Here is a 17699-nt window from a genome sequence, read left to right on the forward strand (position 1 = left end):
CTAGAGATAATATGGATTTTTTTCTAACATCTAAGAGCATAACATTTAGTACAAGTATATCAAACGAAATAAACTTATAACCCATTTTCTGAGTAACATTGAGAATATCTCTATAGACCGCTGCAACACCGCCGCCACGACCAATCAGACGGAGTTCGTGCTTATAGGAGTATCCTAATGGAGTAGACTCATTTAGACCAAAATAATCATTAGGTTTAAGCCAAGTTTCAGTAAGGCAAAGTACATCGAAGCTATTATCCGTGACTATTTCATTTACAATAACTGCCTTAGGTGTGAGTGATCTAATGTTTAGAAGACCTAGCTTTAGAAATTGTTTTTGGTTACTAATAGCAACATTTTCTGGTTTAATAACAATTAGATTTTTTCTAGATCCTGCAGTAGATTTATTATTTGATCTCACTAAACGAGGAATAGACACAGTTTCTATGCAATATTCTACACTATTTATATAAGTTAATTTGGTGCAGCAGAGACTATGATTTGAACTTTTGGTTACTAGTCAAAAGGTATTTAACATTTTGGAGATGTTATCTGACAGAAGATCCGATCCGAATCTGCTTGGGTGTAAGCCATCAGCACGGTAAAGCCTAGGACGCTCCCAAAACAGATTCCAATTATTTACAAAGAGCAGTTTCTGCTCATTGCACCATGATATTAACCATTCATTTAGCGCGAATAATCTACTAAACTTTTCATGACCTAGTCGGTACGTGGGAAGCGGTCCTGACACAATGATCGTTATATCAGGCGATGTGCTGCGTACCGTATCGATCAGATTCCTGAAGTCTTTCTTCAGAATCTCCGTCTGTCGCAGCCTGATGTCGGCCCCTCCCGCGTGCAGGACCACAGTTCCGACGCGCTCGTTCAGAATCTCGGGAACGTGAGCAGCGATTTCAGAAACACGAGCACCAGGAAAGCAGTGACTATGCACCTTACTTTTATTTAACGTAGCTTGTACGTGTCGAACGATGGAATCACCGATGATCACAGCATCGCGTTCTGTTTCGCGAAGAGGGGAGAAGCGGTTTTGTGTGGATATCTCGAAAACCGGGAGGGTCGGAGAGAGTTTTCTTGGTCTAGACCTGACTCGCGTCTTCCGCTGCGGAAATATCCAGGCTTCGTGGTGGCATGTTGGAGCCGGCGTAAACGAGACCATAGCTGATCGCGGCCTCGACGCTCGTGACCGATGCTGAGTAACGCACGGAGTAGATGAGGTCGGAGTCAGCGGGTTAGTAACGTTGATCACTGATTTGTGTGCAATTGCATCGGCGCGTGATGTTTCAAGAGCTAACCGCCGGTCTATCAGCTCGGCTTTTCTCACTAAAAGGTCGTGGATCTGTTTCTCAACAGCTTCCAGCTCAGACTGCAACGCGTGTAGCTCAAATGTATCCTCACCTGCACCAAAAGGTAGACTACTTACATCTGATATATTCGCCATTTTAACAGATGGACAGTAAGTTAAGTTAGCAACGACGCTACCAGTGATGCTATCAATATTAATACTAATTTATGGCTTAAGTCTTGGATATAATCCGTCTTTTTAGTGGTATGGGTGTGGAGTAGACGCACGATAGGCGAAAAAAAAAATGTTTGTTTATAAATGAGTGCGGAGAAGACGCGTTCAGCCGTGATCCACGGACGTAACCTATAAGAGTATCCAGCGTTGGATCACTAGGCTTGAGACACGTCTGCTCAACAGTCCGCGTTGTAACTATGAGGTGAGGAAAAATAGAAAATGTTCGTTGTAAGTGAGTTTAAAGAGAAATCAAGAATCCCCAGTCTGCCAAAAAAAAAAACTGTCCAATCTATACCAACATGGAAAAAAAGAATTCTTGGACTGGAAGAAAGCGAGTTCTATTGGCAATCCAAGTGTATTAGTGGTAAGTACATTTACAAACCAATTAATTTTTGTCTAACAAATGTCAGTATAACTCCCACAAATATGATAAACATTAAAGGGATAAGTAACTTACCAAAAAATATTTTATATCTGTCGTCATCTACTCTCACGTTTTTTCAGACCTTTATGACTCTGTGAAACACAAAACGTGAACTTTGGAAGTAGGGGTGTGCGATATGACGATGTTCTGGCGCCTCTGTCCCAACATACTGAACAACGCAACATATATTCACATAAAATGTTAGCGCAGCGGAACGGGACACTGCAGTTCACAAAAGTTAAATGGTTTCAGTAAAACCATAGTAACTATGACTGTAGTAACAGTGGTTTTTGGAGAAAACTACAGTCATGGTTACTATGGTTTTATTGTAGCATTACTACAATATAACTGTAGTAAAACCATGGTTAATTTTCGTAAGGGCGTGGTTAATGAATTTGAAGAAAATCAACATTTCTGTTCACAGTTTTAATGAACAGACACTTTTCTTTTATCTGAGATGCTTGTATAGCAACTAAAGGCACCAGACTTTTCCCTACAGGGATGAAATAAAAAGGATTCTTAAATTGACCGCAGATTTTGACATCCACAGAGCGGTCTTAATTTCCCTAAAACAACTGCAGAAGTTGTACTTCACCTGTGTTTTAAGCAAACCAAAAAACCCGGGAGTAGCTAAATTTTTCCTATCCATGAATTTTCTCTGCTTTGGATGCACGATTGACCGTGTGACTGTTAACAATGCAGTCCCCATGATGGACATGTGCATATGAAAGAACGATGCCGCTAAAAAAAAGGGGGGTGATGTTTCCAATCAGAATTTCTTTCTGAATCCAATCAGAATCTTCCAATTGACGTGTTTACATGACGCATTTTTTATTATGATCAGCCCTTTATCCAAAATATGTGTCCAATCGCAGCTGTACTGTAAGCACTTTGGGTTCCTGATGAAGCACTATATTATTATTATTATTATTATTATTATTATACTGTCTTATTATTTTTGTCTTCTCTAGATGCTACATTGAAGAAGTGGCCGGCAGCCAGCTGAGGGCAGATAGGCACGTCTATCAATTCGAAGCTCACGGAGCTGAGAAGATCAACAAAATAATTTTTTTTTTTTTTTTTTTTCTGTTCAGTTTTTTGTCTTATTTTTGTTCTTGTACTATATTTTTGTTCTTGTACTATTTGATTGTTCTTAAGTAAATAAAAACTGTAAATTTCTACATTTTGGGCTTTTATTTATGTTGTATAGCAGCTATGGATTTCAATAATTTTACTAACATATAGGTGAACATATAGGTGCATATATACGTGGATATATGCACACATATATACGTGCATATATGTAGGCCTACCTATATAGGTAGCCTACATGTATGCACGTATATATGTACACATATATGTGCACATATATGTACATATATGTGCATATATGTACATATAATATAGGAAAACGGCCAATTTTATATATGTCACATATATTAAAAACCTATATCAAAACATATATGTTTATATAGGTTATTTCCATGTGGGCGTATAAATCTCAATCACACTGGCCCTCATTTATCAATCTTGCGTAGAAACGGGCGTATATATTGGCGTAAGATTATGCTTACACTCCTCTCATCGCCTGATTTATGAAGCTGTGCGTACCTTTGAAATTCTGGTGTACGCAATACCTGCCCTTGATAAATGCCGCGGCTGAAAACGATCGTCATTAGAATAACACGCCCCTATATATTCAAGTCTCCGCTCCCCCCACGCCCTCATTTTACGCCATGGACACACGGAAGACGGCAAATTAAAGAGAAACTTCTTTGAGAAAGAGAAAGCGAAACCAGGGAAGTGGAAAGAAACAAAATTGATTTCTAGATTTTTATTATTAATGACGCTTATTGTTATTTAGAAGAAGAATGTCGTTATTATTATTTGTATTATTATTATTATTATTATTATTATTATTTAAAAGAAGAAGAATGGCATTTTTATTATTTTGTCAGTCTGAATTATTTTTTTGGTCATTGAAAGCCTTTCATTACTAAACCCAGTCCGTGCATACCTGCCGGGCCTAACCCTGGCCTAACCATCGTTTCAAAGAATAGTACAACGGCGAGCGCGTCGAGTATAAACGCCTCGTCCGTTTGGGGAGGTGCGCGCGCAGTCTGCGGAGACTCGCGCTGCGGAGCCACGCGAAAGTATAAACAAGGCTTGAAACGTCAGGTAAAGCGCACAGGCTCGCAACTTAAGGAATACATATGCCTACAATTCAAATGCTTTGGTAAAGTCACACAAATTAAACATTGAAGTCCATGTTGCACAAAAATAAACACTGAAGTTTATAATTACTATGTTGTTGTTTTTTTTTACAGTGGGTCATATTATATTATATCTTTTAGTTTGTCAGTGCGTTTTGTGGTGTTAGGAATTGTTTTTTTGCGCATTCCCGCACTCAAAACGTGCGTACACCACCTCCCGAGCTGGCGTAGGATTTGAGCGTGCCGTACGCCAACGTCCATATTGATAAATCTCAAAGTCAACGTGGTTTTGGGTGTACGCCAGGTGTACGCTGGAAATTTGGTGTACGCACTTTTGATAAATGAGGGCCACTGTGTTGCCAGGCCCCGCCCTGCTCTGCTTCTGATAGGCTTGTAACGTTAGTAAGAGCTGCGTTCCTTTCATATGATTGGTAGGTGAAATCAATTGACTCGAAAATATTAAACCATGCAAGTTCCAATTTTATTTTCTTCCTCACTGCCGCACGCCGGAGATCCGGCACGGTGCCGGAATACTTTAAGCCCTGCGATTTACACTGTGCCTGTAGTAATGAAATGTTAGACACCCTAGGTAAGGAGTGTGTGCCACTCTTTGTAGTTTTGTTTTCTTAGGTAGTTTTAGTTAGGCGCCGGATGCGCCGAAGATTTCGGTTTTATTTCTACATTTTGCTTTGGTTAGTTTAGGAGTAGAAATAAGGAGTGTTTGCATATATTTCGTTCTTTTCTTTGGCGCCACTTAAGTTCCTTTCCCTATTTTTTTGATTGTATGTTTATTTTTCTTTCACTGCACTGTACATAGCGTATTTTTGTAACTGGATCTAGTGGCTTCGGCTTGTTGATTTTTCTCTTCAAGTTTGTCTGACGTGTTTTTCTGCTCCATTCCATCCACCAGTAGTAATATAATATCATAAATGTTACGGTACATCTCCTAGGCCTTTAAAGTTCGTAACAACTTTAATTTATTAAATACCCACAAAATAAAATGTCAGCTCCCCAGTTCACAAGCACTTCACCATTCCACAAAAATATTCTTTTATTCTGATTATATATGCCTACATGAGCCTTGCCTATGAACTCGTAGGATTAGGACTGAGGCTAAAGTTTATGTGAATAAGGCTGCATTTGTAGATCAAAGCAGATTCATAAGAATTGTTTCTGTACAAGTGAATTAGTCCCATTTATTATTATTATTTTTTTTTTTTTCATAAATTAATTCATACAGTTGTTTGTTCATACATTCAATAGGAACTACATCAACACTAACACATGATTTATGAGGATTTATTGTATTTCTTTGTGGTTTACAGAGCATAAAGTGATTTATTAAATGAAAAAAAAAAAAAGAAAGAAAGAAATAGGTCTTCTGGGACAGAAAGGCAGCTTTTCCACCTTTTGACCACAAGATGTCGTTAGTGTGCAACGTGTTGAAAAGCTTAGAGTAATGAACCATTTTACAATACAGTTGAGGGGGAAAGCCCCAGTGCTTCACAAAGCTTCATTTCACCATCACTAAAAAATAGAACTTAAATAGGGTAAAATGACAAAAATAACCACACAGGTAAGTAAAATAACACAATACACATGAATTGCAGTGAAGATACAGACATAAAAGCAACAATTACACTAAAGATTAATTGGGATTAACATGAGCCAAACATAACTCACCTCTTCAGTGTATTAACCATAGACAGTATATAAACTGGACACAGCGACCCCATAGGTTTCAACGGAGAGAAAGTGAAGCACATTAGAAGCCCTCATTTCCTGATTGCCAAGCGTACTGCGCAGACTCAAACTGAGCTTGACGACGTGGATGTGACGTGAGCAGCCTGCCTGACAGTTGTAAGTTTTCTAGTAGCTGTGCCAAACGAAATCTGAACCATTCCCTTCCGAATCTTGCAGAGATGGAAAGCGTGAGTAGGATCTGTCCATGAGCTAGGAGCAGGAGCAACGTCATGACTCTCTATGGGCTTCTCCCTTGACTTTATCGGACTTTATGCCTCCACGTCCCCCCGATTGCATGCGAGCTTCTCTTCCTGTCTCTACGGTAATTTCCAGAGAGTCGCGTGGTTATGACGCAATCGTTAGCCTACTTTTACAAAAACTGCTTCTACGGGGGCATAACGTAAGATACAAGGTAATGGAGCCTTTTATACATTGTCGTGTTTCTTTAGAAATAAACCATGGACAAATGGAGTCTTTAAACGCCTCAGATGTAAAGTTATTCGCTGTCAAAGTGACGCCAAAATGAATGGGAGTCAATGGGATGCTAACAGCAGGTGAAGGCTTGTTAGCCAATGGCGGCTCCCGGGGGTACCTTCAAAGTAATATGAAACCCTTACCCACTGGTATTAACAATGCCAAGAGGAAGAGGAGGAGACAAAACAGGAAATTATGTAGGCTCATGATGACATCACAGCAATTATAATAAACAATGAATTATAACAGTGAATTATAATAAACAATACATACACTTTCTGCACCTGTTACACGCACACATTTTGTTGTAGATAGATATTTGAAATGATTATTGCAAATCTCCTGAGTATAACACCATTTTGAGGTTTCACATTAATCATTGAGAGGCAGAATTGTTAAAACCAAGAGCTCAGTACAAATGAAGTGATAAACTCTGACAAAACATGATTGTGTTATAATAGTAATTTTATATTGTCTAATTATGAATGCAAAAGCACTGGTGAATGTCCAGCAGATGGCAGTAGAAGAATTGGCCCACAACTGAAGGCAGGTGGTGCTCCTCCTGAGACTGATCTCAAAATGTTTTATCAGTTCTCAATGTTAGATTGGTTATTTCTGAATAAATCACCCGATGGCCGTCCCACAATCCTTTTTGTGTACATTTGTCACACCCATAATAACCTGAACACAGCTTTATGGACTTCACATAATAATAATAAACTTTATTTAATATAACGCCTTTAAACCAGCTTCTCAAGGCACTTTACACAATAAAACAGATATAAAAAGCGTACAAAAAAAGAGCAGATTTGAATACAAAATATTTAAAACCATCAAGAAAAAGGTAACTTTAAAAAAAATTGCTTTTAGGTTAGATTTAAAAATGCTTAGATTGTGTGCATCTCTAATATGAAGTGAGAGTTTAGGAGCATAGGATGATAAAGCCCTGTCCCCCTACAGATCGCAAACGTGTCTGGGACAGCCAGTAAACCAGCTTGAGAGGAGCGCAAATGAAGCTTGGGAAAAGTTAAAAGCACTGAAAGATACTGAAGGGCCAGACCATGCAGTGCCTTAGGGTGGCATACACTGTGATTTTAGCTCGATTTTGAGCCGAATTCTGACTCGTGTGACATTTTTTTTTTCTTTTTTTCTTTTTTTTAGTTGGGCTGATGTTCAGATTTGTCGTGCAGTGTTACATTGTTAGACTGTTGACCATCATTTTGCAATTGTTGATAGGCTACAGAAAATGTCACGTCCCAATAGTGGACATTTCTGTTTTTAAATCATAAAATCAGTTTGCGTTACATTGTGTTTCAATATTCATTGCGTTACAACATTTTAATAAAATTTTTAAAACATTTATAATACATTTTTTTAAACATTTACCCCCGGTTTCTCAAACAAAGCTTTAAGCCTAGTCTGAGACTAAAAAGCATGTTTGGGCTGTTTTACCTGAAAGAAACTTGCACTGACAAATCTTAAAATATGCACTGCTGTTGTTTTGTCTCAAGATTCAGACCAGTAATGGTTTTTTTCTTCCCAAGTCACGTTTATAAAAGCTACTTAAATGTCCTAATTAAACTAATCTTGGTTTAATCTGAGTACAGTCTGTGAAAAGGGCTTATTCTCTCAATAATAAAACTAAGCATTCTTTGTAAAATTCTCCTCTAAACAAAAAGTATTCTGCCTATTTAATATTTTAGCCTACTGTAAAAAATAAAAAAAAATAAAAAAATTGTGTGAGAAAAGAAACATCCAACATTACTTTTGAGGAGTCTTGTTTATAGTATGGAAGAGTTGCCTTATTATCAATAATCTGAGAAAAATAAGTAGATCTTAAGCCGGGTGCACACTGTGCGATTTTGTCCATGATTTGGTCATCTGAGACATATTTTCAAATTCTAAAATAATCCTAGGCTAAAATCTGAAGTCTTTGATCGTAAATTTGACGTTTACGACAGCCGATTATTGACCGTTGCGATCAAATTTGACCTCAGACGAAATTCTGGCAGTGTCAGAAGATTTGACTCTCAGTCCTGCAGTGTGACTTCTCCTACATCAACAGTCAAATTGTCTTCGTTTATCAAGACAAGCCATGACCAAAATTAACGTTAGAGATTTCTTTGTAGTCACCATTTCAATCCGGCGTGTAACGCAGCTCACATCACCGAACGTGTCATTGATTGATGATGTAAAACTCCAGTTTTTAACGCATCTTGACTGTCGTACAGTCTGACATTAATGACAGCTGAGATCTTACAGTGTGACACGGCTTACAGCGAGGATCATGTTCGTTCAGTCTGACAAGCAACAGTCGTAAAGGACTATAATAAATTGCACAGTGGCTTTAGACTCAACTGGAGCTCTATAAAGACCGCTTGGGGCAAGTGTATACTTTATATTAAGGTTCACTTACACAGGTTATTAATGTAAATACCATGCTTTATATTATGAGGAGATTTAAGCTAAGCTGTTTTAATGGTACAAAGACTTCTTTTAAGTCAAAAGATCAGGGCTGATTTGATTTGTCATGACCCCTTTAACTAGTCCATCACTGTTCTGATCTGGTCAATCTTCAGTATATGAGCTGTGTGTCATCTAAAGGTTTAATCTTCAGTCTTCCATCAAAGCTAATCGTTTTGTGGTCTGGGTTCAAGCTACTGTTGGTTATATTTGACTGAACTCTAAGTTTGGACTCATTTATTAAATACATTAATAAATAATGTATTTATTTTGATAAGATGTCATGATGTTTTATATATACTTTACACACTGTCACTTTAAAGTAGTGACTGTCATTATTTACAACTATGGGGAGAATATTAAGAAACTTGACTCAGTTCACATGTTGTTACGGCTGTGATTAAAATATATTTAATTACTCATTTTTTAAATATTTTTCACACCGATACATTTAAAAGCATGTTCACATGGATAATCAAACCACCCTGATGGAAATAACACAGCACAGTTCTCTTTTTCATATCCATTTGGTTCTGCCAACTTCCAGGACCTGCATCAACAGATCAGCATTAGATGTTCTTCAGACTGTGAGATATGATCATTTATTAGAGAATAATCAGTTCAGTTCAGTGATTTCTCACCCAGAGGTCAGTGTGCTGCCATCAACCCATGTCCATCTGCCCTCCACATCACCGTCAGTCAGACCCATCCAGACTCCAGTTTTTCCAGACATCTTCTTTACAAACTCCTAGTAGAACCAACAAGGAAACTACATTTAAAGGGTTAGTTCACCTAAATATGAACAATGCTATCAACAGTTCCTCACACTCATGTTGTTCCAGCTCCATAAAACTTTCATTCATCTTCGGTACACAAATAAAGTAGCCTAGAAATCTAGACACACCCTAGCGGCAGCAAAATTTATTTTGCAGCCAGGGTAGTCTAGCAACTCTCCGTTGACTTTCGAGCTGTAAAAACTTAAATTGGGTCAGGCCAATCACATCGTGTATAGAGTAGGCGGGGCGGGCTTAACATAATGACGACAGAGTTGCGACGGTTCCCTGCTACTTGAAAACAAAGAATGGCAGCTGCTGATGGAGAACAGTCTTTCGAATCGGCTTTGGCCACGACTCTGGAGAACTTGGAGTTAAGCTGTTCTTTGAGAAAAGAGCAAAGAACGGCACTTAAGTCATTCTTAAAAAAGGAAGATGTGTTCGTAGTTTGAATACGAACAAAAGTTGAATCTATCAACTAACGTTAGCTGTTGGGAAAACGCTCTGGTTGGTTGAAGCGCTGTCCTATTGCGTGCAGAGGGAATTTGAAAGACAACCGTTTAATCCGCCCCTCGGATTGAGCAGTGTCTATGGTGAGTTGCCAGACCTAACATCTTGATGTAGGTCTGGCTTGCCAGGCTACAAATAAAGGTGTTTTTAATGAAATCTGAGAGATTTCTCTCCCTCCATTAAAAGTCTATTCACCCAAAACTTTGACGCTTAAAAAAGTTCACAAAGACATCGTAAAAGAAATCCATATGAATCGAGCCGTTTAATCCAAGTGTTCTGAAGAGACACGATCACCTTATATGATGAACAGATTTAATATAGCTTTTATTCACATATAAACATTCATCAGTGAACAAACATAGAGCAATTTTGTTCTCATGCATCAAGCAAGAACGGTTGATCTCTGCGTATGTTCGATGAGTATTTTGAGTTTTGGGTGAATACACTTTCAATGGAGGGACAGAAATTTTCAGATTTCATTAAAAATATCTTTCATTTGTTTTCTGAAGAAGAACAAAGTCTTATGGGTTTGAAAAGAGGAGGTTGAGGAATTGATGACAGAGTTTTTGGGTGAATTAACTCTTTGACGTCTGTGTTTCTGAGTGTTCATACTGTAAGAGTGCAGCACAACCTTTGGATGGTCAATCTATGTTTCACTCACTTCTTTCTCTCTGTTGTTTACGATGATCAGATCAGCTCCTCTCTCTGTACAGTATCTTCTGCTCTCAGACCAGCTCTTCTCCTCAGAAGACATATAGTAAAAACTGGATTGATAAATACATCCATCTGTAAACAGAACCAGATCATCTACTAGCACTTTTACCACTGGTACTGAATTATGGAAACACTATAGTTTAACATTACCCATTTCATTGAGCATCTTCCACAGTTCATTTCTCTCCTGATTAAACTGGTCTCTTTCATTAGTCTGGTAATTGTTCTTGGTTACTCCATCACTTTCATTTGTCAAGGTTATGTCCTTGTTTAGTAGCTGGTCTCTCTCCTCTGTGAGGTTGGTAATCATGTTTAGTAACTGTTGTCTCTCTTCTGTGTAGTTTGTGCTCTTGGTATGGATGTGGACACACAGCACTATGACTGCAGTCACCAGAAGAACACACAGAAGCACCAAACACACTGGAGCTGCTCTGGAGCTTCTGGTCTTCACACAATCACTTCCTGAAAATAATGATAAAAGTTTTTGTACCTGTATGGTTTCTCTGAGTGCCTCTGTCCAGATCTTGTGTTCCACCAGTGTTTATATTGCCATAAACAGGCTGAGACATTTTTGTTCACTTGGTCATGGAAATGATAATAATACCAATAAATGTGCATAACAAAAATCTCTTGCTAAATGGCACAATTGTGGTAGTGTGGTTAGATGTAGTAGCCGGGTTCAAGTTAACACATTTTCAGGGTGACTCTTATTCAGTTGCATCGTTTAACAGCTCACTGGAGAAGTTGATCAATAAACAACAACTTGAATTTCAGATTGTTCTTCACACAAACATATCATATGACTACAGAAGACTCGGAATAATCCCCCAGGTCATATGGTCATATTTGATGATACTTTTAATAGCGCTTTAAAAGCGTGTTCTTCTAAGCTTTTTCTTTTAATCTCAAGAAATCTTCAAAACATTTATTTCATTTTCATATTATTATTGTGTTAAATTATTTACAGGATTTTACAAGATGTAACTAATATTTCACAGTAAATTACATTATTATCACACAGGCTTTAACTGTGATATTTCAAAATACCATATTCAGAATTTTACTGTGAAAATAATGCAGGAAACTACTGTAAATTCAATCTTTTGTGAACACTGTGTCATTGAGCTCTCTCGTCTCCTCTGTGGTCTCATCTGATGGATTCAGCGGTAAGTGTTAAAATGTCAAAATTTGCTCAATTAAACGACTGTTTTTTATATGATAGTGCATGTAGTTTAAAAGTATTAACCAAGTTGGCGCCAGTGGCCTCGTGGCCAGTGCGTCGACATGTAGCACCTTTGTGCTCGGGCGTCCCGAGTTCGCGTCCCGGCTCGTGGACCTTTCCCGATCCCATCCCTCATCTCTCTCCCACCTCGTTTCCTGTCATCTCTCTACTGTCCTGTCACAATAAAAGGAAAATCACCAAAAAAAAAAGCAAATAGCGTTAGTTGTAGGTTATGTTGTTAGCAGTTAACGTATTCACGTAGGTTTGATCATGCAAATTTAAAGATGTTGGTTTTAGTGTTAAAGCAAACTGTAAGACATTAGAAACACTGTTGGAAATTTCTTTGGAGCCTCATTTTTGAAAACATTGGTCATTATGTGTTAACTATAGCTTTTCTTAGTACTAACAACGTTAGCATTTTTCTGTGGTGAGCACTGGGAAATAAAGTTGTAAGGTAAGCTGTGGCCTTAAATGTGCTGTATGTAATTGTTCACTCTACTAAAGCATAACAATACCACAGTATGTTTGCAGATATTTAGGAAGCATGCTGAGTTCACATACTCGTTTCTCTGAAAAACACTTCTACAGCCAGTTATTTTACTAATGTTTTTTAACCCGTTCTCTCTGTTTTTTGTTCTGGTCTGTGTGATCTCGCCCACTGCCGGTTCACCTTAATAGTATTTCGACACCCTGGGATGCCAGTTGGCAGGAAACACAGCGTACTGGAAATGAACAAACAAACTGGGTGAGAGATTGTAGATTCTACCCGACCTAAAATTTCCCATCTAAAAATCTCAATGAATATATTAGAACATTTTAAAACGCAGATAAATCAAGTCATCAAGTTACAGTGTGTAAGTGTCCTCGGCTTTCATTGTCAATTGTGCCCGTTTCTATTCCGTGTTCTCAAACTGGCAACCCACATGAGCGTCGAGTCTGAGGAGGAGGGGCCGGGGGAAACGACGATCTCCAATATTTTGAATTTGGACTGCAGTACCTATTTCGACAGCTAGCTGTCATCCTTACAGACTGTACCTTTAATGTAGGCATGATGACAGTTCACAAGTTCGTTTGCCCATATAATCTTTAAGCTAATAAGGTTAAGCGTATCTGGGTGAACTCGAGCTTAGCTCAACTAAGTTTTCTCAGTGTGTTCCGCACCGTCAGCTGAAATTGGTCCTCCTCTGCTTTTTTCGGCTGATTCGACATGTTGAATCGGCGTCTGGCCGTCGGTGAGAGAGAGAACTCTAATTGGCTGTTCATCTTAGTGAATGAGTCAGTGCACGAGAATAATAGCAAAACAGCGAGCAAAGAAGAAAAACAGTACAGATAGAAGGCTGTTCTAATGTTACGTCATCTTACCTGAGTGTTCCTTGGCGAATATTTCAATATTAACATGAGCGGAGTGGAATAAAATTAAGTGTTTAACAGGATTGATATTCAAAACGGTAAGCACGCACTGCTTTGTGCATTGGCATTAACTGTTACTTCACAGTTAAAAACAGTAATTCTACAGGAGCACACTGCTAAATCACAGTAATCTGATGGCATTAACTGTATCTTCACAGTTAAAGGAGAACTCGGTAACTCTAGCTAACTCTAGTCACTTCTTCGCTGATTTTCCCTTTTGTTGTCGCATGTTTTCCCCACGAGCTCCCCCTACAGCTGTGGGAGGTCGTATATTTCACAACACAGTCGTAAAAAACTCACTTGCGGCGGCCTCCTCCCCCTCTCTACCGCTGCTCATGTGCGTTTGTTATGATCGGAGCAAGCCAACTGTATCGTGTGGAGCTATGTCTACCGAGGTGGGTAATCTGGTAATACATCATACATGCGTGTGTGTTTATGTCGAATTGCCGTAAAGCAATTTGTGTTTCGCGCTCGTTCTCGTTCTAGTTCTCGCTTCTCACGAGACTTCTAATTTCTATCTTGCCGGGACGGTAGTGCCCAAGTTGCAAGGTTGGTTTTCCGCCTGGGAACGCTGGGGGGAGCGGGGAAAGTCACCAATATCACCAGAACAGGTTGTTTAACCATCCAAATGATTTCTAGACAGTTTTATTAAGTTAAAAAAGTTACCAAGTTCTCCTTTAAAAACAGTAATTCTACAGGAGCACACTGCTATATCACAGTAATCTGATGGCATTAACTAACTTCAGAGTTAAATACAGTAATTCTACAGGAGCACACTGCTAAATCACAGTAATCTGATGGCATTAACTAACTTCACAGTTAAAAACAGTAATTCTACAGGAGAATACTGCTTATTCACAGTAATCCGATGGCATTAACTGTATCTTCACAGTTAAATACAGTAATTCTACAGGATCACACTGCTATATCACACTAATGCAATGGCATTAACTGTATCTTCACAGTTAAAAACAGTAATTCTACAGGAGAATACTGCTAAATCACAGTAATCCGATGGCATTAACTAACTTCACAGTTAAAAACAGTAATTCTACAGGAGCACATTGCTATAGTAATCTGATGGCATTAAAGGGTAACTAAACCCCTGGTGAGAGCCTGACTCCACCCACTGGCAATATTTGAAAAATGCTAGAAAAGTGGGCAGACCCCAGCGGAGATAGAGGGGACGAACCGTGAGCGGGAGGGGGCGTGCACCTGAGACCCGCTGTCAGACTCTCTAAAATGGAGAGTGACTCACAGGGTCGCAAGACGACGTAAAGTACATGCATCTGATGAGTTTTATCGAGTTGATGTCAATAGCGCGCGCTCTGTATAGGCATTTTCATATTTTGCCGCTATGTGAAAAAATCCAGCAAAATGCGCTGCCGCGTTTGTCGACCCCAGAGGATTAACTTTAGCCTAACCATAAATTGTGATTAAAATATATATGATCACTCACATCAAGACGCCGCTGCAGTGGTGGAGTCCATGCAGGAGGAGCAGCGTTTGGCACTGCGTCGCTTTTCAGCGCGAGCTGTGTGGAGAAGCCCATCTCCACCTCTATTGCGTTGGAAAAGCAATTCCGCGTAAAATGCAGGTTTCACACTCACGGTCTTCCAGGCCAAGTGCATGCAAACACTGGCGCCTAATTTCCAAGTCTGCAGGAAAGCTATGCAGTCCAGCAGTGCTGTTGCCACTAGCAACACTACACCTACCACTGTACTAAATACAGATAAATCTACGCTAGCTCATCCAAGGGCGTGGTGAGCTCGTACCAGGGAGGGCGTGGTGAGCTGGAACCTGCTTACGTCACGCAGTACCGCAACATCCAATAGGAAAATTCAACTGCAGTAGCCACCGTTCAACCTGAAGAGGGCAGCACTCAGACGTTTTTACACCATATATTGTAGAATTAAAACACTTTATACCCAAATGTCAAAAAAGTTACTCGAATCAATGAACAGCACTAATAAAGCCCCATTCTTACAGATCATTAACTAAAAAAAGTTGGTTTAGGGTTTAGTTACCCTTTAACTTTATCTTCACAGTTAAAAACAGTAATTCTACAAGAGAATACTGCTAAATCACAGCAATCCAATGGCATTAACTGTAACTTCACAGTTAAATACAGTAATTATACAGGAGAATACAGCTAATTCACAGTAATCTGATCGCATTAACAGTTAAATACAGTGATTCTACAGGATCACACTGCAATATCACACTAATGAGATGAAAATCGATAAAAATGATACAGTAAATTCCTGCAAAACCAATTCAACTAGTAGCCAGTAATTTACTGTAAATGTACGACCAAATAATTTACAGTGTGAGGATTGTGACTAACAGCACTAAAGTCAAGGCTAAGATCACTTGTTATGATCTGTGTTTTCTCTGTTTCTCCACTAACACAAAGATAGAGCAGCATTCTCATGAACATAATTATGAAGGCATCAGGTCTTCCGTAAAACCGTCATGATAACACTAAACTAATGCTGGATGTTTCTGTGCAGTTTTTCTGACACTCAAATACACCTGACCTCATCTGAGGTTCTCTTCATCAATAAAGGGCAAACAATAGACTGACGCTGTGCTTCAGTTGTGTTCAAGGTTATCAGTGTACAGTTCAGTTCATAAAATAATTTCAGATATCAGATTTATGACCATCCTAACTAAAACACACAAGCTGAGTAAACATGTTGCTCTGTTTTTAAATACAAACGGTTAGAAATTAAATCCAGTAATAGCATCAGAAGAACAAAAAGTAGAACCAAACACACTGTAGCTGCTATTGAGCTTCTGATCTTCACACAATCACTTCCTGAATACCACAGTTATGACATTAGATGACTGAATATGTGCAGACTGTGATGTTTCTATCAAAGTAATGTGATTACCTGAACGCTGAAGTGGTTGATGTGTGTTTATCTCTGTCCTGAAGTCATGATCTCTTACTGCACTCTCATAGATTTCCACGGTCATCTCCAGTCTCTCTGTCGGCCTTCCCTCAGACTCAGTCCCGATCACATCATCATAAATACTATCAGACATTTCTTCTCTTTAACATTAATTGATTTTGTTCTTTGTTTTTTTAGATCTGATCAGCACTCGTCTTCTTTTTAAAGCTAGTGGCAAACAAGCTTGTGGTCAATGTGTGAAGAAGAAAAAAGTAACATCAGACCCTTAAAGTTGACAGGAAGCAGAAGTTGTGATGGTCTTTTCTTCCCTTTTCTGATGTATATGTGAAACTCGGCCGTGACAGCCCAGCAATAAGTTTGTGTTTAAAAGACATCTAATAGCCGTCCAAACACAGCCCTGACGTCTAGGCTAAAACAAGGCAAAATTTGGGCTGTCAGTGAAAATTTAAAGGGGTCATAGACTGGATTATTTTATTATTTTATAATGTTTCCTGGGGTGCCCTTATAATGTTAGTATGATTTTAACATCAAAAAATGTCATAATTTATAAATAAAAGGCATTTTTCCTAGCTTGATTTTAGCCTCTGATTTGATCGCTCTGTTTGAAGGGGCGTGTCTGTGTGAGACTTCAGTGTAAACGCCCACTGCTGTGATTGGCTGTGAGACTTCAGTGTAAACGCCCGCTGCTGTGATTGGCTGTGAGACTTCAGTGTAAACGCCCACTGCTGTGATTGGCTGTGAGACTTCAGTGTAAACGCCCGCTGCTGTGATTGGCTGACATGCTTGCATATGAAATAGCTAGTATTACATGTGGAACTCTATCTAAAACTTTTAATTAAGCTTTAACCCCCTGAGGTCGGCTATCGCGCCGGCGCGATAGGCTCCTTTTTTTCCTTATGAGTGCAAAAAAAAAATATATATATATAAATTTTTATCTTATATGCTTGTGTTATACATCAATCGATCCTGTTTAGTGTGTATTTTTTTTGCTTGTTAAGTGTTGTGCTTTTCGCCAAATAAAGAAAAATAAACATGATGCGAGTTCTGCCTACTCTCCGTCAGTGAAGTCAATTCTGAAATGCGTCCGAAAATGAACTGTAACTCAGCGAATACTCAGTCAAACAGGCATACAGACACACAGGCATGAAGCTTCTCTTCTTTTAAATGAAGTAATTTTTATAAAAAACAAATATTCACAGTTTATATAAAATGTATGTAAAGAGAGAGATGTCAGTCGTTCTCATCTCAGCTAATTAAGTTGTAATGTGACTCCGCCTCCGCGCTATACAAACGCAAAT

General features: G+C 38.8%; 1 protein-coding gene across 1 annotated transcript; it reads right to left on the reverse strand.

Moving 5' to 3' along the window:
* Positions 1–8743: 8743 nt before the first annotated feature.
* Positions 8744–16494, reverse strand: LOC311080830 (uncharacterized protein). Its single transcript, XM_084110980.1, has 5 exons — positions 16381–16494; positions 11002–11313; positions 10799–10923; positions 9496–9602; positions 8744–9404 (listed from the first exon to the last, which is right to left on the reverse strand). The coding sequence occupies exons 1-5, from the start codon at positions 16463–16465 to the stop codon at positions 9281–9283; spliced, it is 753 nt and encodes a 250-aa protein (XP_083967106.1). The 5' UTR covers positions 16466–16494; the 3' UTR covers positions 8744–9280.
* Between the last annotated feature and the right edge of the window lie 1205 nt (positions 16495–17699).

This window comes from Abramis brama (genome assembly GCF_963993115.1).
Source record: "Abramis brama genome assembly, chromosome: 4".
Taxonomy (NCBI): domain Eukaryota; kingdom Metazoa; phylum Chordata; class Actinopteri; order Cypriniformes; family Leuciscidae; genus Abramis; species Abramis brama.

Bases quoted from the DNA above. Each gene is read 5' to 3' on its own strand.
- LOC311080830 (XM_084110980.1), bottom strand. From the start codon at position 16,465: ATGACCGTGGAAATCTATGAGAGTGCAGTAAGAGATCATGACTTCAGG. The intron at 10,924-11,001 runs GTAATGTTAAAC...TTCTGTTTACAG, and splicing joins GAAGATGCTCAATGAAATGG to ATGGATGTATTTATCAATCC. The intron at 9,603-10,798 runs GTGAGTGAAACA...TGGTTCTACTAG, and splicing joins TAAACAACAGAGAGAAAGAA to GAGTTTGTAAAGAAGATGTC.